The sequence below is a fragment of the Macaca thibetana genome, chromosome 7 (genome assembly GCF_024542745.1).
Source record: "Macaca thibetana thibetana isolate TM-01 chromosome 7, ASM2454274v1, whole genome shotgun sequence".
Taxonomy (NCBI): Eukaryota; Metazoa; Chordata; class Mammalia; order Primates; family Cercopithecidae; genus Macaca; species Macaca thibetana.
The window spans coordinates 149,860,784-149,888,209 of record NC_065584.1 but is presented as its reverse complement, the minus strand read 5'-3'; the positions used below and the strand labels follow the sequence as shown (position 1 = coordinate 149,888,209).

At 51.5% G+C, this 27,426-nt stretch overlaps 1 protein-coding gene across 1 annotated transcript in view; it reads left to right on the top strand.

The window, feature by feature from the left end:
* IGDCC4 (immunoglobulin superfamily DCC subclass member 4) overlaps positions 1-25,778 on the top strand; it is a 42,163-nt gene extending 16,385 nt beyond the window's left edge. The window contains 18 exon segments of the mRNA XM_050795916.1: positions 4,411-4,547; positions 6,593-6,733; positions 10,330-10,485; positions 11,158-11,571; positions 12,078-12,242; positions 12,789-12,926; positions 13,805-13,884; positions 13,925-14,066; positions 15,045-15,281; positions 15,433-15,534; positions 17,392-17,575; positions 18,319-18,446; positions 18,751-18,921; positions 19,145-19,282; positions 20,627-20,732; positions 21,205-21,433; positions 22,149-22,310; positions 22,834-25,778. Of these exon segments, the coding sequence (XP_050651873.1) occupies positions 4,411-4,547; positions 6,593-6,733; positions 10,330-10,485; positions 11,158-11,571; positions 12,078-12,242; positions 12,789-12,926; positions 13,805-13,884; positions 13,925-14,066; positions 15,045-15,281; positions 15,433-15,534; positions 17,392-17,575; positions 18,319-18,446; positions 18,751-18,921; positions 19,145-19,282; positions 20,627-20,732; positions 21,205-21,433; positions 22,149-22,310; positions 22,834-23,244 (3,241 nt within the window). The 3' untranslated portion in view covers positions 23,245-25,778.
* The last annotated feature ends 1,648 nt before the right edge of the window (positions 25,779-27,426 follow it).

The window sequence follows — 27,426 nt, the reverse complement described above, 5'->3', positions numbered from 1 at the left end:
CAGTTAATAAACACACTGCATCAGGGTGTATGTGCTTCGTTTGGAACTGATGGTAAAGACTAGAGCCCAAGGCAAATCCCTGGTACTTATACTATTTTCTAATAATGGGATAATCTAGGGGATAATTTTTCTTCCATGGGAACCAGTAATCAATGAGAGCAATGTTTCCCAAATCCCAGGCATTCACAAACCACCTTCATAACTGTGACCATACTTATACCATTTACACAATCACTTAATAATTTTCTTTACATCAACTCGCTCTTTTGTAACTTGAACACATTTTAAAAAGGAACATTATCTCACTGCAATAAAATGGAAAACCAGCAACACTTGCCATAAATAGAAGACAGCCATAAAAATAAATAATATAACTTCTAGGATAAAAAGCCATGTATCTGGATCCACTTGAAATAATTTTATTATCGCCATTCACTCATAAGAAACACGTAACTAAGGGACTTAAATAACATGGGCTCCTGCCCTACCCTCTCCCAGTGGTTGCCATTTCTGTCAATCTCATGTGACTCCCAGCCAGTATCCCCTTGCCCTGGGTGGATCTCAAGGGCTTAGGGTGGGGGCTCCTCGGCCCTTGGGAAATTCAGAGCAGCTTCGTCATTTCTTCCGTGTTCTTTAATCCTTGGGACCCAAGTGGCCTTTTGTGGGTAGGGGCAGCAGACTCAGGTTTGAGGTTGGAAAAAGAATCATCCCTTCCTTTTGATTTGAGATTGTTTTTCATTCTATAAGTAGCTTTTATTTTATATGAAATTTGAATTTCTTTTAAAATGGTAAAGTATACCAACTTTACAGAAAGGGGAAAAAAGTCACCTCCTGACTGAACACAGCTTTCACCAATTTGAGAGTTTCCTTGCAGTCTTTTGAAATATATATATGGGTTACACCATTGTAAACATGTGTTTAGAGCTTGCAATTCATAAATATATTTATGTCCATTATCTAATGTGAGCTCAAGACACATTAAGAGGGTCAGAGTTGTGAAGTAGGCAGGACAGGAATTATTTAACCCATTTTTCAAACGAGAAAACTGTGGCCCAGATATGGAATGTCACTTGCTAAAATCACATACATTGAAACTAGTTCTCTCCACCATGTCACAGTGCTTCTGTGTTAGAGCCCAAGTTATAAAGCAAAGTGTACAAGGGCACAATTAGCAATTTACATTTTAAAAATTTATATTTCCTAATGGATACATATTAATTGCAAAAAAAAAAAAACCCTCTTAACAGCCACAATAAATAAGAATCCCCCGATCCCACTCCTGCAGAAAACCCCCATAAACCACACAAGCTTTGCCACCTTTGACTTTTTCTATGTATATCCTAACATAACTTTTCTCTCTTTTCTAAAAGTAGAATTTCTTCATAAACACTGTTTTTTTACTTTTTCCCCCTACTAACTAATATATCTTGAACATCTTTCCAAGGGCAGAGCTTCTAAAAACACATTTTAGCAAAGCAAAAGATTTTTTTGAGTCAGAGACTCACTCTGCCACCCAGGTTGGAGTGCGGTGGTTCACTGCAGCCTCTACCGCCCCGGCTCAAGCGATCTTCCCACTTCAGCCTCCTGAATAGCTGGAACTACAGGTGTGCTCCACCATGCCTTGGCTAATTTTTGTATTTTTTCATAGAGACTGGGTTTCACCATGTTGTTCAGGTTGGTCTCCAACTCCTGGCCTCAAGTAATCCTCCTGCCTCTGCCTCCCAAAAAGCCTGGCCAGAAAAGATTTTAGATGAACACTAAAAGTGGTTCCCCCTTGCTTCTATCGCCTGCAGCAATAGCACCATATCTGGGGAAAGGAATTCATTCATTCATTCATTTGTTCATTCGTTCATTCACTCAACACACATAATTAAGGGAATGTTATTTTTTCAAAGGAGAGACTAGCTCTTGAGTACTTGAAGCACACTTTTCCCTGGAAAGACCTAGAAACATTGGGGTTAGGAAATGTAGGCAGTTCCCAGCAGCATAGTCAGCTCGCTAGACCGAGGGGAAAAGAGGAGAAAGAAAGATCTTGGAGGAAGAGCACATTAGATGGATGGGGGTGGGGCCTGTTTGCTAGGTGGGTCCTTCTTGTCCTTCCCCAATTCGTCCTTTCCTGTCCGTTCTTCTCTGGCAACAGACTGGGTGCTGGCCCAGGATTTCCCTCTAGCCACATTTGCCTCGCTGTCCCTTTCTCTCGCTCTGCCCCAGCACTTATGTAGACAGCTGTTGGAACTGAGGGTAAGAGGCTGGGGGCAGAGGTGGGTTTGCCTGTGCCATGCAGGAAAGAGCAGGGCACATTTATGGGTTTTTTCTTTTTTTTTTTTTTTTTGAGACGGAGTCTCGCTCTGTCGCCTAGGCTGGAGTGCAGTGGCCGGATCTCAGCTCACTGCAAGCTCCGCCTCCCAGGTTTACGCCATTCTCCTGCCTCAGCCTCCCGAGTAGCTGGGACTACAGGCGCCCGCCACCTCGCCCGGCTAGTTTTGTTTTGTTTTGTTTTTGTTTTGTTTTTTTTTTAGTAGAGACGGGGTTTCACCGTGTTAGCCAGGATGGTCTCCATCTCCTGACCTCATGATCTGCCCGTCTCGGCCTCCCAAAGTGCTGGGATTACAGGCGTGAGCCACCGCGCCCGGCTGTATTTTTTTCTAAGTCCTCTAAGTCTTTGGACCACGGCATGTTTGTAGGGCCCCTATTTAGAACGTTCTTCCTCCCCAGCCTTTGAGCTACTTCTCCTGTCCCATGCTTAGATTTTTTTAGACCCCACTTCCCCAGGAGCTAAGGGATCTCCACCAAGCGCACAACTGCCCTCTTCCCTCTCTGACCTTGGCCCAGCCTACATCCCAGAGGCCAGTACCTTTTGCTCTGTTGATAAACTAGGACTCTCAACCTGGAGCTGACCCTGTAGGGATCCCAGTTGGAGGATTCTGAGGGACCCATTCACCCCCTCCTTAGTTCAGAGCCCACTCTGGTCCCCAATATCCCAACCCCCATGGAGACCTCCCTATCCCAGATTACATCGTTTCTCAAGCAAGGTCTCTGGACCTTTCTATTTCTCTAGCCCAGAGGGCAGGGAACACCCTCATCCATCATGCCCCGTCTAAGTAACATACATGTTGGCTGGTTCTGCTTGGAGACCACGTCCTCTCCAAGGGCATTCTCAGCCATCCAATGACTGCCGAGACAGGCAGGTAGGATGAATATGACATTTGGCACCAGAAGACTTGGGTTTGAGCTTTCACTCTGCTCCACCTATGAGACCTCAGGAAAATACCCTCCTCCCTCCAACCCTATTTTTCACTGGTAAAATGGAGGTCGTGACCCCCTTTACGTCTTGGGCTTGTTTTGAGGGTCACATGAGATAGTGTGAATAAAGAATATTTTATCAAGGGAGGGAGAAGGTAATACGGGCAAGGGGTAAAAAAATTCAAACTGTATAGAAGGATATATAATAAAAAGTCAATCCCTCCCACCCTCAGTCCCCTGGATCCCAGGTCCCCTCTCCAGAGACAACCACCAACACCAGGAACATTCAGTGTATACGCAAGCATAGAAGCCTACATGTCCCCACACACACTGTTTTGTACCAGAACACATTTGGAGATGGCCCTCTATCAGCACACACAGAGCTGCCTCCTTTTTAGCAGCTGCCTAGCATTCCATTGTGCGAATGTACCCAAACCAATTTAGCCAGTTCCCACCCTGCAGATGGACACTTGGGTTGTTTCCAGTCTTTTGCTATCACAGACAATGCTGGAGTGAATATCGTTTAACATGTGCTCTTGTGCACACATCTGAGAGTATCTGTGGGATAGAGCCCTAGAAGTTTTGATGTTGAGATATCACCAACTTGCCCTGGAAAGATGGTGTATGGGCAGGGCCACCGTCAAGGCAAGAGTGCCAGCCCCCATTCCCTCATCCACCGTTGAGGCAGGAGTGCCGTCCCCCATTCCCTCATCCACATGGAGTGTTATTAAGCCTTCTGATTTTCACCAATCTAATAGGTGAAAATGGTGTCTTAAGAGTTTTTTTTGAGACAGAGTTTCACTCTTGTTGCCCAGACTGGAGTGCGATGGCGCAATCTCAGCTCACCGCAACCCCTACCTCCCAGGTTCAAGCGATTCTCCTGCCTCAGCCTCCCGAGTAGCTGGGATTACAGGCATGAGCCACCACACCTGGCTAATTTTGTATTTTTAGTAGAGACGGGGTTTCTCCATGTTGGTCAGGCTGGTCTTGAACTCTAAACCTCAGGTAATCCACCTACCTCGGCCTCCCAAAGTGCTGGGATTACAGGCGTGAGCCACCGCGCCCAGCCTGGTATCTTAGAGTTTTAATTTGCATTTATCTTACCATGAGCCACCCTCCCTGTGGCCCCCTGCCCACCTCACAGTTGCCCGCTCCCCTCTTCCCAAGGCTCATCACGCTTCCCAACGGCGTCCTTCAGATCCTGGATGTTCAGGAGAATGATGCAGGCCCCTACCGATGTGTGGCCACCAACTCGGCTAGCCAGCGCTTCAGCCAGGAGGCCCTACTCAGTGTGGCCCACAGAGGTAAGGGGGCTGGCTGGGTGGGGAAACCTGGGGGTTTCTGGAGCCAGCCATCTCAGAGCTGGGAGAGACCTCAAGAGGTCCAGGCGTCGCCTTCAAGTAGGTGATAAATGTTAGTCCCATTGACAGGTGAAGCGATGAAGCCCAGAGGGGGTACTGCCACCCAGCAAACCAGGGAAGAAAGAACTGGGATGGAACACAAGACCCCAGACTCCCAAGGCGGGGCTCCTCTCTTCATGCAGAGCCTCTGTGCCCTCGGGTTGGATGGAGTGTCGAAGGCTGGGGACAGAGGTGGGGAGGCAAGGCATCTGAGGCCGTGTCAGCGCCCGGAATCCCTGGTCCTTGCTCCTTTCTCTCCTCCCCTTCTATAGTCACTGAGGAGTTCAGGCACTGGGGGATTCATCCCTCTCTGCTTTCTGTGCCTTGCGAATCTGGCTCCCTGTGGCCTAGTGCTCTTGTCCTTTACTCGTTTCTTTGAAAAGCTCTTGCCCCAGTGTGATGGAGTAGGAAGGGCACAGGCTTTGGGGTTGGAAAGACCTGGTTTGAATCCTGGCTTCTCTGCTCACCATCTGTGTGACCCTGGGCTCCTTATCAAATGTCCAGCTCAGAGAGGCTGGAAGAGTCCTTGAAATAAGAATGGAAAGTGCAGGCCGGGCATGGTGGCTCACGCCTGTAATCCCAGCACTTTGGGAGGCCGAGACGGGCGGATCATGAGGTCAGGAGATCGAGATCATCCTGGCTAACACGGTGAAACCCCATCTCTACTAAAAATATAAAAAAATTAGCCGGGCGTAGTGGCGGGCGCCTGTAGTCCCAGCAACTTGGGAGGCTGAGGCAGGAGAATGGCGTGAACCCGGGAGGCGGAGCTTGCAGTGAGCCGAGATCAAGCCACTGCACTCCAGCCTGGGCGACAGAGCGAGACTCCGTCTCAAAAAAAAAAAAAAAAAGAATGGAAAGTGCCTGGCACCTGGCAGGTGCTCAACAGATCTCACTTCAAGCCTCCCTCAGGGGCCCCTCCCCTGCTGCCCTTTGCCATGCATCCCTCCCAGCTCCCACCTCCCACCCACTCTCCACACCCCCACGCTGTCCCCATCCTATTCCTTCTGGGCTTAGCTGGTGCTGGTGGGCTGTTCCCAGTCTGGTGGCTTCTCCGTTCTGTTCTGAGGGTCTCTGCCTCCACCTGCTGGACAATCCAGATATTCACCACTCCACCCAGGGGGCCAGGGTCACAGAGAACTCAGCAGGAAATCAGTGTTTAGGGAGCTGCAGCCCAAGCAGAAACTCAAGTCCACTGTCTGCCTTTTCCACTGGGGAATCCAAGAGCCTTTGGAGAAGGGATTTGCCTAAGGTCACCCAGTGCGTTAATGGCAGTGCTGGAACTAGAAACTATAACTGTTGACTCCAAGTCTGGTGCTTTGCCCATGACCCTGACAGTTCTCTGCCTAGATGGTGGGTTGCATTTGGGAGGGGAGAATGGAGGTAGATGTGGGTCTGTCTAATCATTTCTCTGGTGCTGAGTTGAAGCCCAGGCAATTCTTCTGACTCTAAAAGAAACAGCTCAGGCCGGGCGCGGTGGCTCAAGCCTGTAATCCCAGCACTTTGGGAGGCCGAGACGGGCGGATCACGAGGTCAGGAGATCGAGACCATCCTGGCTAACACGGTGAAAGCCCGTCTCTACTAAAAACACAAAAAACTAGCCGGGCGAGGTGGCGGGCGCCTGTAGTCCCAGCTACTCGGGAGGCTGAGGCAGGAGAATGGCGTGAACCCGGGAGGCAGAGCTTGCAGTGAGCCGAGATCCGGCCACTGCACTACAGCCTGGGCGACAGAACAAGACTCCGTCTCAAAAAAAAAAAAAAAAAAAAAAAAAGAAACAGCTCAGAGGTCCCGTCCTAGCCCTGCTGACTTTTCTTGCTACATCTCCCATCTGACAGATGGAATCATTGCTGCTGCCCCCAGTACCACCTCACCAGGTTACTGTGCGACTCAGGTGAGGTATTGAATGGCAAATGCCTAATGGTAAGGCTGCCTTCTGTCTGTCTTCTTGCCAGGGTCCCTGGCGTCCACCAGGGGACAGGACGTGGTCATTGTGGCAGCCCCAGAGAACACCACGGTGGTGTCTGGCCAGAGTGTGGTGATGGAATGTGTGGCCTCAGCTGACCCCACCCCTTTTGTGTCCTGGGTCCGACAAGGTGAGTGGAGGGGGTGGGAGAAGGAGGGCATGGGAAGGGAGGGATGTGGCATCTCACATGCCCCTAAGTCAGGGGGATGTATGGGTGACGACCCAGGGGTCACCAACCTTCTGGTGTGGCAGGAACTCCTCTCCCAGGGCTGGGTGTGGTGGACAAGGTCGGAGCTTCGAGGGGAACTGGACAGACTTCTTCGTCACTCTGTGTAGCATGGGCTTTACAAAAGCACTTCCAGGCTGCCACTTACAGAACAGTTATTGCAGCCCCCCTGAGGCCAGGTGCTGAGCTACATTCTCCACCGTAATTACATATTTCTGTTCCTCACAACAGTGTTACAAGTGAGTACTTGAGAGCTGGGAAGGTGCCACACAGCCAGTGAGTCAGGTGGAACCAGATCCCTCTGCTGGTCTGTGTAACTATAAGGCCAGCTCTGGGACCACCCCAGCATACTGCTGCCTTTGTGTGACTGGCATCATGCTGGGCACAGTGAACAAAATCCAGAGAGGCAGGGACCCTGCCCTCTGAACTCATCGTCTAGTGAGGAAGAGGAAACACATATCTATGAAGAGAGGTCTGACAGTATCAGGCTACAACTGAGAAGTGCCACTGAGTGACTGGAGATGCCGTCAGGGTAACGCCAGTGCTGGGCCAAATGTCACTGTGCAGTCTCCTGAGCACTTTCACACCTGTTCTCCTGTCAGCCTCCAAGAGCCCTTTGGGGAGAGTAGGGGCCAGAACTATTATTCCCAGTGGGCAGATGAGGAAACTGAGGCTCAGAGAGGCAGGTGGAAGAGCCGGGACCCAAGCTTTTGAGTCTGTTCTCTTTCTGGTACTTTACTTCCTACAGTCCTATAGAAAGAAAGCAAGGGTTATTTTTGTTTCCATTTGCTGTTAAAAAGTGACTTGTCCCAAATTGATGGCAGAAGTAAGTTTTAAATTCAGTCCTCTTTACCCCGTTCCCCAACTCATTCTATTACTCTATACACTTAAAAAAAAAAAAAAGTTTATATCTCATACTCAAAAGTGTATATCATGAATATATATAGTTTAAAGAAAATAAATTGAACAATTATTAATATGTACCCACCACTGAGCTGATAAAATAGAACAGTGCTGGGATTTTCGCACCTGTCTGACCTGAACTGCCTTGTTGGACCTGTGACACTTGTCTACTTAGGGGGCCAGCAGGACCCTCGTACTACTGGGATAAACTTGTGGTATCACCTAGAAGTTCTAATGTCAATATTTCTTAATTCCTGATTATGCATCAGGGTCACCCAGGGGACTTGTTAAAACTGCAGACTCCTTTCTTCACCCCGGAGAGTTGTGATCCAGGAATCTTTTTTTTTTTTTTTTTTTTTGCCTGTCACCCAGGCTGGAGGGCAGTGGTACAATCATAGTTCACTGCCGCCTCCACCTTTTGCTGGTTCAGGTGATCTACCTCAGCCTCCTGAGTAGCTGGGACTACAGGCATGTGCCACTATGCTCGTTTTTTTTTTTTTTTTGAGAGACAGGGTTTCCAGATGTTGCGCAGGCTGGTCTCAAACTCCTGGGCTCAAGCGACCCGCCCGTTTTGGCCTCCCTAAGTGCTGGGATTACAAGTGTGAGTCACTGCGCCCGGTTCTGCACCTGAAAGTGTGCTCTTCAGCTCTACTACCTAGGACTAGTTAGAAATGTAGAGTCTGGGGCCCTGCCTCAGGCCTCTACATCTTTTTTTTTTTTTTTTTTTTTTTTTTTTTTTTTTTTTTTTGAGACGGAGTCTCGCTCTGTCGCCCAGGCTGGAGTGCAGTGGCGCGATCTCGGCTCACTGCAAGCTCCGCCTCCCCATTCAAGCGATTCTCCTGCCTCAGCTTCCCAACTAGCTGGGACTACAGGAGCCTGCCACCATGCCTGGTTAATTTTTTGTATTTTTAGCAGAGACTGGGCTTCACCGTGTTAGCCAGGATGGTCTTGATCTCCTGACCTCGCGATCCGACCTCGTGATCCAGTCATGAGCCACCACACCCGGGCTGTTTCGTTTTCTTTCTCTTTTCTTTTCTTTTCTTTTCTTTCTTTTTTGATGGAGTTTTGCTCTGTTTCCCAGGCTGGAGTGCAGTAGCATGATCTTGGCTCACTGCAACCTCCGCCTCCTGGGTTCAAGTGATTCTCCTGCCTCAGAGTCCCGAGTAGCTGGGATTACAGGCATACACCACCACATTCGGCTAATTTTTGTGTTTTTAGTAGAGATGGGGTTTTGCCATGTTAGCCAGGCTGGTTTCGAACTCCTGATCTCAAGTGATCCACCTGCCTCGGCCTCCCAAAGTGCTGGGATTACAGGTGTGAGCCACCGCGCCCGGCTGTTTTGTTTTCTGACTGCAAATGTTGTAAATGTTCACCATAGAAAACTAGGAAGAAAAATAGATGCAGAAAACACTCTACCACTCAGATATAAAAATTGTTTATGTACCAGTGTACCTTCTTTCAGTTTTTTTCTATGCATATGTACAGTTTTCTCCCTGAAATTGAGAACATGTGCTGCATTTACAGTTCCAAGTCCTATTTTCATCCAACAGTATATCATAAGCATTTCTCCATCTTTAAAACATTTTCAAAATAATTGTAATGACTATCTAATATTCCGTACTTTGAATATAGCTATGATATAATTCACCAGTTCCTGCTGTTGGATTTTTATGTCCTTTCCAGTTGTCCACTGTTACAGTTAACACTGCTGTGATCTGCTCTGTTCACAAATACTTGCCTGTAATTCTGATCATCTTCCTAGGACAGGTATGCATAAATGGAATCCTTGGCTTCAAGGCCTAGGTGAAGCTCCTTTATGGCCCTTTCTCCAGCATTGCAATTTAGTATTTTAAAAAATCTTCTCAAGTTGATGGGTGAAAATTAACACCTATGTTTTAGTATCTTTTTTTTTTTTTTTTCCATAGAGACAGAGTCTCACTAGGTTGCCCAGGGTGGTCTTGAACTCCTGGTCTCAAGTGATCCTCCCACCTCAGCCTCCCAAAGTGCTGAGAGTACAGGCGTGAGCCACCATGCCCAGCCTAACATCTGTTTTGAAGTGCCTTTCTTTGATGACATGAAATTGAACATGTTTGTGTTTCTTGGCTATTTGCATTGCTTCTCTAGATTTTCTGTTCATGTCTACAAGGCAAGGGCTTTTTAAATGGTTTTCATTTCACATTGAGATAAAAATCTGTGCACATTCAAATCGTTGTCTTGGTATGACCTTACCAGCCCTAGCTTCATCATAGTACTGGGCTGGGACCCCAGGGAAGGCGCATGTCCTTCTTGAGAGAAATGAATTTAGTAATGAAAACTGACGAGTGTATGAGCACCTATTATTAATATATGCCTGCACTGTGCCAGGGGTTCTCACATTCTTTCAACCCTCATGGAAACCCTGCCAGTTAAGGGCTAGTTCCCCCTTACAGATGGAGACAGCAGGGCTCAGAGAGTCCCGGCAAGAGGAGGAAATGAGATTCGGACCAGGGACGGTTGTGTTCACTTTACCCGGGTGCAGAGTGTTCCTGAGGTCCGGAGAGTGAATGGAAGGGCAGTCCCTAGCGTCCCCTCCAGCGCGTCTCCCTCTCCTCCCCCAGACGGGAAGCCCATCTCCACAGATGTCATCGTCCTGGGCCGCACCAACCTACTAATTGCCAGCGCGCAGCCCCGGCACTCCGGCGTCTACGTCTGCCGCGCCAACAAGCCCCGCACGCGCGACTTCGCCACTGCCGCCGCAGAGCTCCGCGTGCTGGGTGAGGCGAGCGGAAGGGCGGAGGGAGCGGGTTGTTTGGGGCTGGGGTGAATAAGGCAGGGGGAAGTGGACAGGTGGGTGTGCTGGGGAGACTCAGGCGCGCTCCTGGAGGACGAACTCGGGGGAGGAGTCCCTAGTAAGGTGGAGGTGGGGCGAGGGATGGGGACTAGGTAACCGGAGGACGGAGTGCGGGGCGTTGAATCTGGGATGGAAGGAGAAGGGTGATTAGGGCCTGGCGCGAGTAATTAGCGGGGAGGTGGGACTGGGATTGTTGGGGGGATAGTGGAGTGATCTGGGTGGTACTAAGAAAACTGGGGGGCAGAACAGATCTGATAGGTGCGGGAGACATCGGAGGTCAGGGAGAAAGGAGATAGGTAAATTAGGGGTGGGGCTAGATCCGGGAGGAGCGATATTTAGGGGAGGCTGAGGCGGCCTGGGGACAGTTTTGGAAGAGAAAGAGAATGGTCGTTGTGGGGCTGGGGTAAGTGGGGAGAAGAAGGGGTAAGTCTGCGCTGAGCGGAAGTAGTTTGGAAAGGGTGAATCAGGGAGAGGTTAGAGTGATTGGAAGGGGAGCGGGGAAGGGCGGTGGGGGGCAGGGTTGGGGTCCTGGGGGGAGGGGCAGAGACCTTAGTGGCGGGACCCCAGCGCTCAGCGTCGCCCCTCGCGCCCCCAGCGGCTCCCGCCATCACTCAGGCGCCCGAGGCGCTGTCGCGGACGCGGGCGAGCACAGCGCGCTTCGTGTGCCGCGCGTCGGGGGAGCCGCAGCCAGCGCTGCGCTGGCTGCACAACGGGGCGCCGCTGCGGCCAAACGGGCGCGTCAAGGTCCAGGGCGGCGGTGGCAGCCTGGTCATCACACAGATCGGCCTGCAGGACGCGGGCTACTACCAGTGCGTGGCTGAGAACATCGCGGGAATGGCGTGTGCTGCCGCGTCGCTGGCCGTGGTGGTGCGCGAGGGGCTGCCCAGCGCCCCCACAAGGGTCACTGCTACGCCACTGAGCAGCTCCGCTGTGCTGGTGGCCTGGGAGCGGCCCGAGCTGCACAGTGAGCAGATCATCGGCTTCTCTCTCCACTACCAGAAGGCAAGGGGTACGTCGGCCTGGGGCGGGATGCACCAGGGGGCAGGATGCACCAGCGCAGGCCCCGGCGGGGCGCAGCGGGGAGGGTTTCAGGTCGGATGACTGAAGGGTTGCCTGATGGGTACCTCTGCAGCGAGGATGGACTGGGGTAGGAGCCCATATTAGAGACCCGCATAGGTATGGTAGGTATGGATTAGGCAGTTGGCGCTGGAAGGGCCACTGCTTCCCTCAGTCATATTTGTTGAGAGAGGAGGGAGAGGACGTTCCTGGAGCCACCTCCCACCCCAGTTAACTAACTGGAGAGGTAGGTCATTTCCAGAAAGCACTCCCTAACCAGTGGAGGAATTAATAGAGTGAGACAGGAAGCCGAGGGAGTTTATACACTCCTGCTTAGATTATCTGGGATGATTTAGCTATAAATAGACACCAGGACAATATGAAGGATTCCTAGACAAACTCCAGCTAACCAGCACTGGAGTGGCACTATGACAGTCCCCTTGTCCCCTGGGTCACCAGGCATGGATAATGTGGAATACCAGTTTGCAGTGAACAACGATACCACGGAGCTACAGGTTCGGGACCTGGAACCCAACACAGATTATGAGTTCTACGTGGTGGCCTACTCCCAGCTGGGGGCCAGCCGCACCTCCACCCCAGCACTGGTGCACACACTGGATGACGGTAGGGCCTCTGAACCTGCAATGGGCAGCTTGGGGTAAAGAGAATTCCCTGGGGAGGGGAGCTCGCCCTCTCTTTACTAATGTAAAGGCATTTTTACCTGCTCATATCATCTTTGTACCCTATAAGAGAGTGGACAGGGGTTCTTCTCCTCAGTTTACAGTTGGGGAAACTGAGGCCCAGAAAATGAGAATGATTTGCCCAGGTCAGTAGTTCAGCTGGGACTTGAGCCCAGGTCTTGTGATGATTCCCTGTGTCATGCAGTTCTCCCTGACACCTGTGTGCCATCCAGCTAGGGTAGGGGTCAGTGACATTAACCCATTAGATGTGGAAGATTGTGCTCCAAGACTTTTTCCAGCTTCGGGGTGGGAAAGATGTCCCTTCATCCTTCAGCTTGGGGCTCCCCTGAGAAGCTCCCTTTCCTCCCTCAGATCCTGGTCCTGGCCTACTTCTGACTTGCTGTGTGACCCAGGCAAGTCTCTGACCGCTCCTGAGCCTCACCTTCCACGTCGGTGGAGCAGAGCTCACGCTGATGTTCTTCTGTCTCAGTCCCCAGTGCAGCACCCCAGCTCTCCCTGTCCAGCCCCAACCCCTCGGACATCAGGGTGGCATGGCTGCCCCTGCCCCCCAGCCTGAGCAATGGGCAGGTGGTGAAGTACAAGATAGAATACGGTTTGGGAAAGGAAGGTGAGCGGGGCGGGTGGGCTGCAGGCAGGTCTGGGAATGATCAATGTGAAGAGTGGTCAAGGCTGCTGGAGACCTGAGCAGGGTAGCGGAGTCGGAGGAAAGGAAGCAGAGTAGGGAGAGGTTGGGGAAGGGTGAACCTGAAAAACAGGGGTCTGGGCAGGAATGAAAAGGGAAGATAGAGGGGCCTAGCTTAAGGCAGAGGGAGGCCTGGGCTCTCACCCCAACCCCTCTACAGCTGCAGTATGTAATCCTACTGAGTCCCTGCCTCAGTTTCCTTATCTGGGAAATGGGGGGCTGGGGTGGGAGGATCACTTGACCCCAGGATTTCAAGGCTGCAGGGAACTGTGATCATGCCATTGTACTCCCATCTGGGTGACAGAGCAAAGCTCTGTTTCAGAAAAAAATAAAAGGATAAAAGTTAGGAGAAGGAAGGTGGCTGAGGGACCAGGGGAAGGGTGAGGAAGGAGGGAAAGGTGAGGAAGGAGGGAAGGGTGAGGAAGTGGCCATGGTGGCCCTCAGGGCTCTGGAAGCCAGGCAGAGCTTGCTGGCCTTCATGGTCAGCCCCTTGTGTCTGCATCCCGTGTGTGTGTTGGCGGGGGATGGTCATTGACAGCTCCTGGGGAAGTGGGGAAAGCCTGCCATCATTCTCTCTGCAGCTGAGCCCAGGCTGATAGCCTGCATCAGCCAGAGGTGGAGGCTCAAGCGTCCACCCTGGAGCCATAGAGTCTGCCCAGGCACTGAGGGGTCAGTGCTGAGAATGCCTCAGGCTCCCATGGGCACGGAGGAACCAGGATGTGAGGTGGAAGACCTGTGTAGGAGAATTTAGGATCCTGGTCCTCAGGTGGCTACCCAACAGCCCACCTTTTCTGTCCCTGCAGATCAGATTTTCTCTACTGAGGTGCGAGGAAATGAGACACAGCTTACGCTGAACTCGCTTCAGCCAAATAAGGTGTATCGAGTACGGCGAACCTTACCTCTGCTTCCCAAATAAGGTGTAGATACGGATTTCGGCTGGTACAGGTGCGAGGAAATGAGACCGGCTTACGGGGCCCCTTCAGCCCCAGTGTATCGAGCATTTCGGCACAGACGGGGCCCAGTGGATGCAGCACAGGACGCCCAGTATGCACAACCAGAGCCACGGTACGGGGTTAGAGGAGAGACAGGAGAGTGCGTGTGTGACTGTGTGGGTGTGCGTGTGTCCTTGGGACCCAGTGCCCCACCCCCGCACCCCACCCTCCATCAGAGACCTTCCATGCCTCCCTCTGCTTGACGGGTGAGCGAGGCCCAGGTGCAGAGGTGAAGGGCTGGGATCTGGTGTCCCTTCGATTTGCCGTGTGACCTTGGACAAACCATTCTGAGGCTTCATTTACTGCCCAGGAGTGGCATGAGGTTGAATAATGTATTGTAACTAAAGTGCTTAAACTCATTGAACTGTAGCTGCTTCGAGGATGATGATGATGATGTTTTGTTGAGAGGCCCAATAGAAGAGTGATTAAATGCTGACCAAACTGGCCTACGTGCTCTCTGTACGACACTGGGTAAATTACGTAACTCTCTGAGCTTCAGTTTTCTTATCTGTAAAGTGAAGGTTGTAGTATATTTTGACTATTTTAGAGGGCTGCAAGAATAAAGTTATAATACATATACAAAGTGCATATACACAGTGTGTTTGACACATTGTAAGCTCCTCACTCTCAAGTGGGTGTCCCTACTATAATGGTGGCATCCCCCCTTCCTGGCCTCAGCAACCACCACCCCTACTGCCCCCGACATTTGATCCTTCAGAAGACTTCACAGAGGCCGATTCTGTGCCAGGTGCTATCAGCCTGCTCCAGAGGTGCTCCTTGCTGACTCCTTTGCAAATGCCCAGCAGACACCCCTGCATTCCCTGCACTCTGTGCTTGCAGAATAGTGAGTTCACCTCTAGACCGAGCCCAGGCCTGGCACTAAGAGTGGTGGCTGAGTGGCGATGTGTTGGGAGAATGCTGGCAAGGCTCTCACTGAATGCCATCTTACTGCCTCTTCCTCATGCCTCTTCCCTGTCTCCTATCCCTGGCCTCCTTCTCCTCATTCCCCATTCTGTTCCTTAATTTTCCCATCCTGCTCCTCTGCCCCCAGTCCCTTTTGCCCCTGCAGAGTTGAAGGTGCAGGCAAGGATGGAGTCCCTGGTCGTGTCATGGCAGCCACCCCCTCACCCCACCCAGATCTCTGGCTACAAACTATATTGGCGGGAGGTGGGGGCTGAGGAGGAGGCCAATGGCGATCGCCCGCCAGGGGGCCATGGAGACCAGGCTTGGGATGTGGGGCCCATCCGGCTCAAGAAGAAAGTGAAGCAGTACGAGCTGACCCAGCTAGGTGAGGAGGGCTGGGGGAGCGGGAGAGAGGGATGTAGCTTCAGGGGGGACCGGGCAAGCTGTGTGAAGGAGTTAGAGATGGGATGCTTTCTGTGGACGGGAGAGTGACCCCAGATGTCCCCCTAGCTATTAAGCCCTGTAACCTTCCCCAGTCCCTGGCCGGCTGTATGAGGTGAAGCTCGTGGCATTCAACAAACATGAGGACGGCTATGCAGCAGTGTGGAAGGGCAAGACGGAGAAGGCGCCCGCACCAGGTGAGGGCCGTGGGGGAAGAAGGCGGGGAGGGCTCAGGTGAGGGCTCTGCTAGCCACTTCCTCTTCTTTTCCTTTGGGCCAGCCTGGTGAACAGGCACTTTAGTAGCCTCAGCTCATGCTCAAACCCATTCTCCTAGGATTAGGGGTCCTCTTCTAGCTCCAGAGAGCCTCTGTCATGGAGAGAAGCTCGTCTGTTCACGGTCTTAGGCCTGCCACCTTATTTTCATTAGCCATGAATAGTGCTGATTTCCAAAGTTCAAACAGAGGGAAACCCTATGGTTGATCAGTAACTCCTGACCCCAAGTTTGACCTTAAAACAAGTTTTTTTTAAAACACATTTGTCTACATCACACTATCAGACTATCTCTCAAGTCTAAGAAGAATGAGTATCCCTATGTGACCTAACGGGAAACTGAGGCTCAGAGAGGAAAAGGAACTTGTCCAAGGTCGCACAGAGCCTAGACTAGAACCGGGACTCCTGGTTTCCAGGCAAAACTCTTTCCACTGCACTACACTGCCTTGTGGCCCTGTATTGAACACCTCAGTTACCCATCATGACACTCCCTCACCCCTAACTTCCCAGCCACATGGTTTAGCAGAGGGAGTAATCAACCAGAAGCCATGAAGCCTGGGTTCTTTTTTTTTTTTTTTAAACAGAGGAGTCTCATTCTGTTGCCCAGGCTGGAGTGCAATGGCATGATCTCAGCTCACTGCAACCTCTACCTCTTGGTTCAAGCAATTCTTGTGCCTCAGCCTCCTGAGCAGCTGGGATTACAGGTGTGCGCCACCACACCCGGCTAATTTTTTTTTTTTTTTTTTTTGAGATGGAGTCTCGCTCTGTCAACCAGGCTGGAGTGCAGTGGCCAGATCTCAGCTCACTGCAAGCTCCGCCTCCCAGGTTCACACCATTCTCCTGCCTCAGCCTCCGGTGTAGCTGGGACTACAGGCACCCGCCACCTCACCCAGCTAGTTTTTTTGTATTTTTTAGTAGAGACGGGGTTTCACCTTGTTAGCCAGGATGGTCTCGATCGCCTGACCTCGTGATCCGCCCGTCTCGGCCTCCCCAAGTGCTGGGATTACAGGCTTGAGCCACCGCGCCCGGCCTAATTTTTGTATTTTTAGTAGAGACGGGGTTTCACCATGTTGGCCAGGCTAGTCTCGAACTCCCGACCTCAGGTGATCCACCCACCTTGGCCTCCCAGCCTGCTGGGATTACAGGTATGAGCCACCACACCCAGCTGAGTTCTAATTCCAGTTTGTTCATTTCTTCATTCAGCAAATATTTCACTAAGTGTCTACTAAGTGCCAGCTCTGCTTTGGGAATTTAGTGGTGGACAACACAAATAAGGTTCCTGCTCTCATGGGGTTTATTTTATGTTTCTATAATAAACACTTATAAATATAGTGTTTATTATATTTCAGACATTTCCTATCTATTTTTAAAATATTAAATAATTTAATCCTCATAACAACCCCATGAGGTAGGTGCTATCATTAGAATAGTGAATGGAGACACAGAGAGGGTAAGTAATTTCTCCAAGGTCACACAGCTAGTAAGTGTCAGAGCTGGAATTTGAACCAAGGCAGCCTGGTTCCAGAGTCTGGTTCCATGGTTATTCATTGCTGTGATTTGCTGCCTCTCTCTTTATTACGTTCTTACAGACTAGTGTTCCACAGTCAAAAATCAAATTCTTGGAAGCCTCAGTTGCCTTATCTGTGAAGTAGGAATGATGCTACTCAACTCACAGGATCAAAGGAGAGGGTCAAAGAAACAGCCTTGGGAACTGTAAACCACTATACATATTTAAGGATGAGTATCCTCCCTTCCCTCCTCACACTCTAGTTTTCACCTTTCAGACATGCCCATCCAGAGGGGACCACCCCTGCCCCCAGCCCACGTTCATGCAGAATCAAACAGCTCCACATCCATCTGGCTTCGGTGGAAAAAGCCAGACTTCACCACAGTCAAGATTGTCAACTACACTGTGCGCTTCAGCCCCTGGGGGCTCAGGAATGCCTCCCTGGTCACCTATTACACCAGGTGGGGACTAATGCCTTTACTAATGTAAAGAAGGAAGGAAGAGCAGGTGGGGGTGGGGGAGGGAAGGCAGCAGGTGGTGATCAGGGAAAGGCCCCTGGGATTCAGGAACACGTCATGGCTCACCCGTTACACTGAGGCCACACAGAGGGGCTGCACAGGGTCCACGTCCTTGCCTGCTGACCAGATGGTAGCGAGGAGGCCATCCAATCCCGTCCCCTCACAACACAGCCTTGTTCTCAAACTCTGGAGAATGTGACACAGGACAGACCTGTTTCTCCAGCCTCAGAGGGCTCCCAATCTGATGGTGAAGAGAGCCCTGTCCCTGTCTCAGAGCTGCTCCCTCCACCGCGTCAGATGGGGAAACAGAGCCTGAGGAGCCTGAGGTTTGGCAGAGGAAAGTCGCATAAAAAGCAACTGATATATACTATTGCCATGAAGGCAAAATTAAGCCAAAGAAAAGATGCATCAGAGATGATTCCATAGGTGGAGAATAACTTGGATTAATCCAGGAAGGTTTCCTGGAGGAGGGGGCCTGGTTTCGAGATGAGACTTGGAGCAGCATACATCCAGACCTCTCTGTAGGTCCCTGGGTGGTGGCAGTGGCCTCCAGGTCAGGGAGCAGCTTCCCTTCCCACAGTAGAACCTGGGGCTGGGGCTGACAGCAGGGGAGTAGATTTGGAGGGGTCTCTGCCCTGCTGGGAGAGTGTGCCTGAGAGCACTAGTCATGTTTCTTGCCTTAGCAGTTCTGGAGAAGACATCCTCATTGGCGGCTTGAAGCCATTCACCAAATACGAGTTTGCGGTGCAGTCTCACGGCGTGGACGTGGATGGGCCTTTCGGCTCTGTGGTGGAGCGCTCCACCCTGCCTGACCGTGAGTGGCTCCCAGCCGCTTGCCACCAACCCATCTTTTACCCAACTCCTTCTTGCCCCAGCAGCAAGAAACATCCCTCAGAACCCCAAGGTTGGGCAGAGCTGAGGGCAGAAGAGTTTCTGGGAGGGGAGGAATGTTAAGTCCCTCCAGCCACACACACTGTCTTCTAGAATTCCACAACTAGAAACCAGACCTCATCTTTGCTTTGTGGCTTGTTCCATGAAGAAGGAAGAAGGGAGGTCATGTCCTCATGCTCTGTCCCCCAGCTCTGATGTCTCTCCCCATCTCCTCTCCTGCACCCCAGGGCCCTCAACACCCCCATCCGACCTACGACTCAGCCCCCTGACACCGTCCACGGTTCGGCTGCACTGGTGCCCCCCCACAGAGCCCAATGGGGAGATCGTGGAGTATCTGATCCTGTACAGCAACAACCACACGCAGCCTGAGCACCAGTGGACCTTGCTCACCACGGAGGGTGAGGGCTCCTGCCCCAGGGCATCTGCCTAAGAGCTTCCCAGCCTCTCCCGCTTCCAGCAGTGAGAACAGTGCTGGGGTTTGTTCCAGGTGCTTCTGGGAGAAGCAGTAGAAGCTGCTGCCTACATGGAGAGCAGACTTTCCCAGTCCCACCTCCCTGCCCACCTCTGCATCCACCCACTCCGTCCCACCATCCCTGCTCTCCCTGCCTCCCTCACCCCCAGGAAACATCTTCAGTGCTGAGGTCCATGGCCTGGAGAGCGACACTCGGTACTTCTTCAAGATGGGGGCGCGCACAGAGGTGGGGCCTGGGCCTTTCTCCCGCCTGCAGGATGTGATCACGCTCCAGGAGAAGCTGTCAGGTATGACTGCAGGGCAGCCCAGGGTTCCCAGAGGCCCCTGGAGTTGACTTCCAACCCCCTGGCTGTGGACACAACTATCATTTCATTATTTTGCACAGCTGTCCTCCTGGTTTGGTGGGAGCAGAGCAAATGTAAAGGGGAAATAGGTGTGGTTCAGTGATGACTTGGTTCAGATGTCAGGTTCACGGGCAACTGGCTTTTTTTTTTTTTTTTTTTTGAGACGGAGTTTCACTCTTGTTGCCCAGGCTAGAGTGCAATGGTGTGATCTCAGCTCACTGCAACCTCTGCCTCCCAGGTGCAAGTGATTCTTCTGCCTCAGCCTCCCAAATAGTTGGGATTATAGGCACATACCACCATGCCTGGCTAATTTTTGTATTTTTAGTAGAGACGGGGTTTCACCACATTGGCCAGGCTCGTCTCAAACTCCTTACCTCAAGTGATCCACCCGCCTTGGCCTCCCAAAGTGCTGGGATTACAGGCATGAGCCACTGCACCCAGCTGGGACTGGCTTTAAAGACCAGTTTCTTTGGGAAATTGCTTTGATTGGAGGATTAACTTGGTGAGGCAATGAGCTTTATGGGGTGGAGGTGGACAGCAGGACTGGCTACATAATTTCCAGGGCCCAGTGCAAAATGAAAAGGTGCTATCCTTTATTTTAAAAATTAGAAGTCGGGCATGGTGGCTCGTGCTTGTAATCCAAAATGCTCATGCACTTTGGAAGGCTGAGGTGGGAGGATCACTTGAGGCCAGGAGTTGGAGACTGGCCTGGACAACATGGTGAGACCCCGTCTCCACAAAAAATTTAAAAATTATCTGGGTGTGGTAGCTTATGCCTGTGGTCACAGCTGCTTGGGAGGCTGAGGTGGGAGGATCACTTGTGCCCAGGAGGTTGAAGCTACAGTGAGCCGTGTTCATGCCACTGCAGTCTGGCCTGGGTGACAGAGCAAGACACTATTTCAAAAAAAAAAAAAGAATTTGAAGGTGGTGACAGCAGAGCATTAACTCAAGCGTGGGGCCCACCCAAGCATGGGGTCTGCGCACCTGCACATGTTGCACACCCATGCAACAGCCTTGGGGGCAGGCAACACATGTTTCACCAAAGGCCAGTTTGAGGAGGAGAGACCATAACTTCTACGTGTGTTCTGGGGAGGACAGTCACAGGGAGTGGTAGTAGTAGTTTCTGTGAGGCCACAGGGACCTCCTGTCCTTGTATCTGAAGATTGTGAGCATCTGAAGGGTGAGGGTCCGGCTGGTGTCTCCTGAAAAAGCCATGGATAGTCCTGATCCATGCCCTGTGCCCTTCTTCTGTCCTGACCTGCTCTGTGCCTCTCTCTCCCCCACCAGACTCGCTGGACATGCACTCAGTCACGGGCATCATCGTGGGTGTCTGCCTGGGCCTCCTCTGCCTCCTGGCCTGCATGTGTGCCGGCCTGCGCCGCAGCCCCCACAGGTGAGCAGGGGAGCCAGTCTGGCTTCAGGGAAGGGAGACTTCCAGGAAGGGCTGCAGAACGGGCCATCGGGGAAAGCGGCCATGACTTGCCCTTGGCACTCCCAGGAGCCCCGTTAAAGTCAGGACTCTGGGAGGAAGGAATCAGGAATGATGTCTTCATGAGAATGGGGAGTGGACTTAGGAGAGCCCCTGGCTACCCCCCTCAGCAAGGCCACCAGAACTGCCTCGCTCCCACTTCCTCTGTAGCTGCCAGCGTCTTGGAAAGAGGGGGCCCAAATCTCCAGATGCCACCCTGTTTATAGCATGAAGCTGTTTTGAACAATAGCAGTTTTTCTTACTCATTGCACAGACCAGGAAAGCAAGTCCCAGAGATGGGCAGGAACCTGCCCAAAGACATAGGCTGGACCAGATCCCAGTCCCGCCCGACCCTTTACTCTGACCACTGTGCCTTGTTTTCTGTCTTCCCTTCCAGGGAATCCCTCCCAGGCCTGTCCTCCACGGCCACCCCTGGGAATCCTGCGCTGTACTCCAGAGCTCAGCTTGGCCCCCCGAGTCCCCCAGCTGCCCATGAACTGGAGTCCCTTGTGCACCCCCATCCCCAGGACTGGTCCCCGCCACCCTCAGATGTGGAGGACAGGGCTGAAGTGCACAGCCTTATGGGTGGCGGTATTTCTGAAGGCCGGGGTCACTCCAAAAGAAAGGTAGGTCAGAGCCCCATATTGGGGCTCATTTCTAAGTAGGACACCAAGGGGCGCCAGAGCACAGCGCGTGGCTGTGTGAGCACGGCCCTACCTTCCCCTTCGGAGCCAGCTGCAGACGCTAGGGCCTCTCTCCCTCCTCCACGGAATGGTTGGCTGGTCAGGGAAGCACATGGGCCTCCATACGCTGGCAGAATAGGTCGGCCTGGTTCTCATGAAGGAGAGGGCCTCCCAGCAGGTGACCCAGGATAGCCAGAACACCCAGCTCCCTCCTCATCCCTGGAGCTGGGGAGACCTCTATGACCCAGCCATCCCCGTGTGGGGAGAAGAGGCCAGTTGGCTTGACTGTGGCCAAGTGGGACTGGGACCAGGATAAGGTGAGGCCTTCGCAGGGCTGGTCCCTTTCATGCTGGCAGGGGTGGCACATCCCACCCGACTCCGACCCGTCCTCCCTTACTCTCTCCCCGCCTGGCTCAGACACCGCGGGCTTTGCAGAGCGTCTGGTGTTCTGCTCCTCTGTAGGAGGACTCATCCTCGATTACCCCGCTGACTCTCAGCCCTTTCGGTGCTCCTCCCTGAGCCTTGGGGAGGGAGAGAGCAGCGGGTGACAGGCTGGATCCTGCTCTCCCGGGGCCCGTCCCAATTCCCTCCCCTGGGCTTCCCTCTCCCAGCCAATCCTGGTTGTGCCCCTTAGTGTCCCCTTCTTTCCCCTGTGCAGATCTCTTGGGCTCAACCAAGCGGTCCGAGCTGGGCTGGCTCCTGGGCAGGCTGTGAGCTGCCCCAGGCAGGCCCCCGGCCGGCTCTGACCCGGGCCCTGCTGCCCCCTGCTGGAACTGGGCAGACGCTGTTGCTGCAGGCTCTGGTGTACGACGCCATAAAGGTCAGCGTCCTGGAAGGAAGGGGCAGGAAAGGAGGAAAGGGTCTCTGTGCTAGTGAAGAGGAAGTAATGAGTTCTCTGGAGACCCCTGGGTGGTAACTTCCCCGGGGATAGAAGTCTAGTCAGAAGACCCCTGGAGCCTCCAAAGGTTGAGTAGGGGGAGGGCAGGCCAGTTTGCACGAACCTGTTTCAACCTGGGTTGAAAACAGTCCCTCCTCTACCCAGACCTAAGTGGGCCACAGCAGTTTCGTGGATCTGAGGGTGTGGCTGGCCTGAGCATGCTCAGCCCTTCCTCCTCTCCCCAGAGGCCCTGAGTCCGGTACTCCTGAAACTCCTGGATGAGGGCAAATGGGAAGATTCCATCATTCCCTGCCTTCGCATAGGTTCGAACAGTTCCTGTGTATCCTTTACCAGCTCCCATGTGATACCTACTCTGATGAAGGGTCAGTCTCTCTGCCCCATGTAAGCTGGTCATTCTGATGATTACTCTCAGAAATGGTCACTTGGTGTTCTCTGCTCTGATCAGGGCAATGGGAGGAAGAAGTCACCCCCAGCCTGCAGGAACCAGGTGGAGGCCGAAGTCATTGTCCACTCTGACTTCAGTGCATCTAACGGGAACCCTGACCTCCATCTCCAAGACCTGGAGCCTGAGGACCCCCTGCCTCCGGAGGCTCCTGATCTCATCTCGGGTGTTGGGGATCCAGGGCAGGGGTCAGCCTGGCTGGACAGGGAGCTGGGAGGGTGTAAGCTGGCAGCCCCTGGGCCAGACAGACTTACCTGCTTGCCAGAGGCAGCCAGTGCTTCCTGCTCCTACCCAGACCTCCAGCCAGGCAAAGTGCTGGAGGAGACCCCTGGAGACAGCTGCCAGCTCAAAGCCCCCTGCCCTCTAGGAGCCAGCCCAGGCCTGCCCAGATCCCCGGTCTCCTCCTCTGCCTAGCTCCTCCCAGAGGGTGTAGTTTGGGGTAGGCAGGTATGGGTCACACAGGATGCAACACCTGTGGCCATGCATGTCCACATGTGTGCCTGTAGATACATCATCAAGCCCTTTGGAGCTTCCTAAGATGCTTTGGCTGGGGGGAGAGGAAAACATGGATTATTCACTCCCCCCATACTCTTTGTGATACACATGTGACATGTGAAAGACATACGAGACACAGCTACATGTGATGTGCACATGTGTGAAGTGCATGTATGTGTACTGGTTGGTGAGCTGGGAAACCTTGGCCCAGGCAGTGGTCACTACAGCCAGATTGGTCCTCCAGGTCAGGACGGTGCCCCAGAGTGGTCAGTCCCCAGCCCTGTGGGCCCCCACCTCCATCACCCAGCCTTTTATTACACACTCTGAGAGTGTCTCCAATGCCTGTCTGACAAAGACAGTCCCAGCCCATTTTCCTGTCTGGCTGGGTTGAGTGCAAGCAGACTCTGAATGCCTAGCATTTCAGCTGCATCACCTCCCAGCTTCTTATTGCCCAAAAAGAGAGGGTGACCCTGGCTCCCCTCTGAGCAACTCTGCATTTAATTTTGTAATTTGGGAAGTGCCTGGTTTTGAAAATCCGCTTTCTCTCACTCTTGCCCTCCTTCCTTGCCCCTGGCTGCTCTAGTGGTCTGTCTCCCAGTCACCTCACTCTCCCAGCACCAGTGCCCTTCTCTTGCTCCCAGGTACTCTTTCCTTTCCTCTCTCCTATTTTCCTTCCTCTGCTATCTCTCGCACCTCTCCCAGACTGTGTCATCTGGTTCTCCTGCCTGGGTTCAAACTCTGCACCCTTCTCTAACAACGTGACTACCTCATGTGTGCTTCAAGGCCCCCGTGCCCCTCCTGTATCTGCGGCTGCCGTGCGCTCGCCTGCCATCCTCCTGCCTCCTCTTCACTCAGTGCTTCTGCTTGCCCCGCCCCAGGCAGGCCGCCCACGCCCAGTGCCCGGCCGGTGTGGGGAAGACCTGGCTTCCCTGCATCTTGACTTTGGGATTGGGATCCGAGGGTTCTCCATGGATGGATCCAAGTCAGAGGGGAATGTTTGAGACAGGGAAGGGGACTGTGATCCAGAGGCTCAGAATTAAAAGATGCCCTCCCTTCTATGCAGGGGGTCAAGTTTACTGGATGGAGATGATTTGGGGCCTTTCTTCCAGAAGAAGCTAAATGAGGAGAAGGGGAGTGAGAGTTCAGGGAGGCCCTTCCCACCCTGTGAAGCTTGACTTGATCTGGGTTGGGGATGACAGAAATGTCACTCTCTGGGGTGCTGGCAGGGAGGTCTTTGCACAGGAAAAGGATTAGCTCATTTCAGTTTGTTTTTTCTTTAAATTGAATCCTCAAGTCATTTTCTGTTCACCTGCCGCACAGGGACAAGCTTGACTTCTATTTTATGTGTAATGAAAACAATGTCATTGATTTGATTTTTCACCTCAGCCCTCTCGTCGGAGCATAGAAAGTTAGGGTCTTTACTCCCTAATGGTGTCTGATCGGCACATCAAGAGTTAACTCTGGCTTCTGAGCCAAATTCGAAATAACCAGTCCATTTTTCCTTTTTTTTTTTTTTTTTTTTTTTTTTTTTTTAATGGTGAAATGTCTCTCAGCACAGTTGCGGCTTCCTCAAACCCTGAAAGCATCTGTGTTTATTACACTCGGGTGTCACTCACTGTTGATGTCTGCACCTACATTTCCACCTCCTCCCCCTCCTTCAGCCAGCCTATGATAACACTAAAGATTATTAATGTTGGTTTTGTATCTCGTTAAAGACAGAATTGTCACTTGTACTATTTCTGTAGCATTCAGCGCTGCTGTGGCTAACACCACTGTGTATGTTTCATCATTGCTCTGAAGGTCAAAAGCCTCATTTTATTTTGCTGGTTTGATTTTTTTTTTTTTAAGAAGGAAAAAAAAAAAACTGCCCTGAATTAAATGGCTGTTTTAACAGTAGGCTCTTAGCATTACACCACATAGTCATTTTTCATGTTCTTGTTTAACAGGCACTGAGGTTCTGGTTTAAATTAAATAGCTGCAAATGAGACAATTTATAACCCATTAGGTTGGGTGGAAAATTGTTTCTCAAAAGCAAATAAGTAATAAATCTGGTATCTGCCTATAACTCACAGTTGATAAGAAAGTGGCCATTTCTCACTAGCATTATATATGATTTGGGCTCTGGGTAATTTGGAAGTGTTAGGTTTGTGTCTTTGTAGCAGTATTTTTATTAGAAAAGAATCTATTGGCCTTTTACAGGGTATTAATCCCTTTGTCACCTACCATTGATGCCTTAAGTTTTTTGAGTCTCAATTAAAAATCTTCCTTTTCTTGATGCATGACAAGTGTAATCAGTACTTGCTCATTTATTCATCTGTATTTAGTTTATGCTGTACTATTTAATTATCCTTCCAGCGTTTTTCTTCTTCTTACAAATATGATATTCTTTAGTGTTAAGCTAAGGCATTGATTCATGTATCTGTCCTTATAATGAATTAATAAACTATTTTCCAGAAATGTGGAATTCTCTTCTGGAACCATTGACTATGACTAGGATTTCCTCAGCCTTTCTGCCCTACGGAATTTATTTCTTACTGGGATGGGAAATGTTGTTGTTGTTGTTGTTGTTGTTGTTTTTGAGACAGGATCTCTCTCTGTCGCCCATGCTGGAGTGTGGTGGCACAATCATAGCTCGTTGCAGACTCAATCTCCTGGGCTCAAGCAGTCTTGTCACTGCAGTCTCCCTAGTAGCTGGGACTACAGGCACATGCCACCATGCCTGGCTAATATTAAAAAAAAATTTTTTATAGAGATGTGGTCTCGTTATCTTACCCAGACTGGTCTCGAACTCCTGGGCTAAAGCCATCCTCCTGCCTCAGCTTCGAAAAGTGCTCGGATTATAGGCATGAGCCTATGCCCCTTGGCCCAAAATAGTGTTTTGTTTGTTTTTTCAGACTAATCTCACTCTGTCACCTAGGCTAGAGTGCAGTGGCATGATCTCGGCTCACTGCAACCTGTGCCTCCTGGGTTCAAGTGATTCTCTTGCCTCAGCCTCCCGAGTAGCTGGGATTTCAGGTGTGCACCACCACGCCCGGCTAATTTTTGTATTTTTAGTAGAGACAGGGTTTCATGTTAACCAGGCTGGTCTCAAACTCCTGACCTCACGTAATCTGCCCACCTCGGCCTCCCAAAGTGCTAGAATTACAGGCATGAGCCCCTGCACCCAGCTCAAAATGGTGGTTTTTGAAGGTAAAGAGCAGGTGGTCATGGGAAAGAACTAAACCATCTTCCTCCCTCAACAGGCACTTAGGAAAAAGATGTAAACTTAGGAAAGATGCGTTCTTTGATGGCACTTCCTTAGACTCTCTGGGGATCTCTTTCCATCTGGGCACACATTTCTCTGAACTTTTTTGGGTGCAGGAAAGAGGGAACAACTCCAGAGATTTGGGCTCCACAACTATTCTTTATAACTCTGGTCACCAACATTATTCATGGCCACACAATCACACACACGTGCACTGTGTGTACAAGCTCAGAGACCCGTAGATGCATACTTGCCTTCACAAACACCCTTGTGTCTGTCCGTTAATGCAAATGTACACACAATCTCACGCACAAAACTCCACACTCACACCCCACACACATCTTGGCATCACAGTTGGCAGCTGCTGTCTGCTAAGATCTTTACAGAGTCCAGAACATGCTTTCTATGGGAGGGAATCAAGAGCTGGAGGCTGCTTTGCTTGGGACCACCCCCAAAGTGGCTGGTGGGCCAGACCCAGAGTTAATTGACAGATCAGACAGAGAGATACTGCACATTTTGCACTCGGCAGAATAGCCATTATTTGCATATCACTCTCAGACCAAGGGTTGTGATAAAGAAGAATTAAACACTTGTCAAAATGAATTTAAAATGACAGCAATTCAAGACACCAATTTGACCTCTTCAGAGTCCAGGACAAGCCAAGAAGGGGTTGTTGAGAATTCAAGCCCTGCAGGAGGGAGTTCCAGGATTTTAGGCCCAGGGAGGGCTCTTCCCCTCCCTTTCCTAAGGCCAGTAGACCACCACTCCCACCCTTTCTCACAATGAAATCCAATACGGCTTTGGCGCATTGGGATCCTCGACCTAGAATTTTTCCATTGCTTCCTGCTGCTCACATG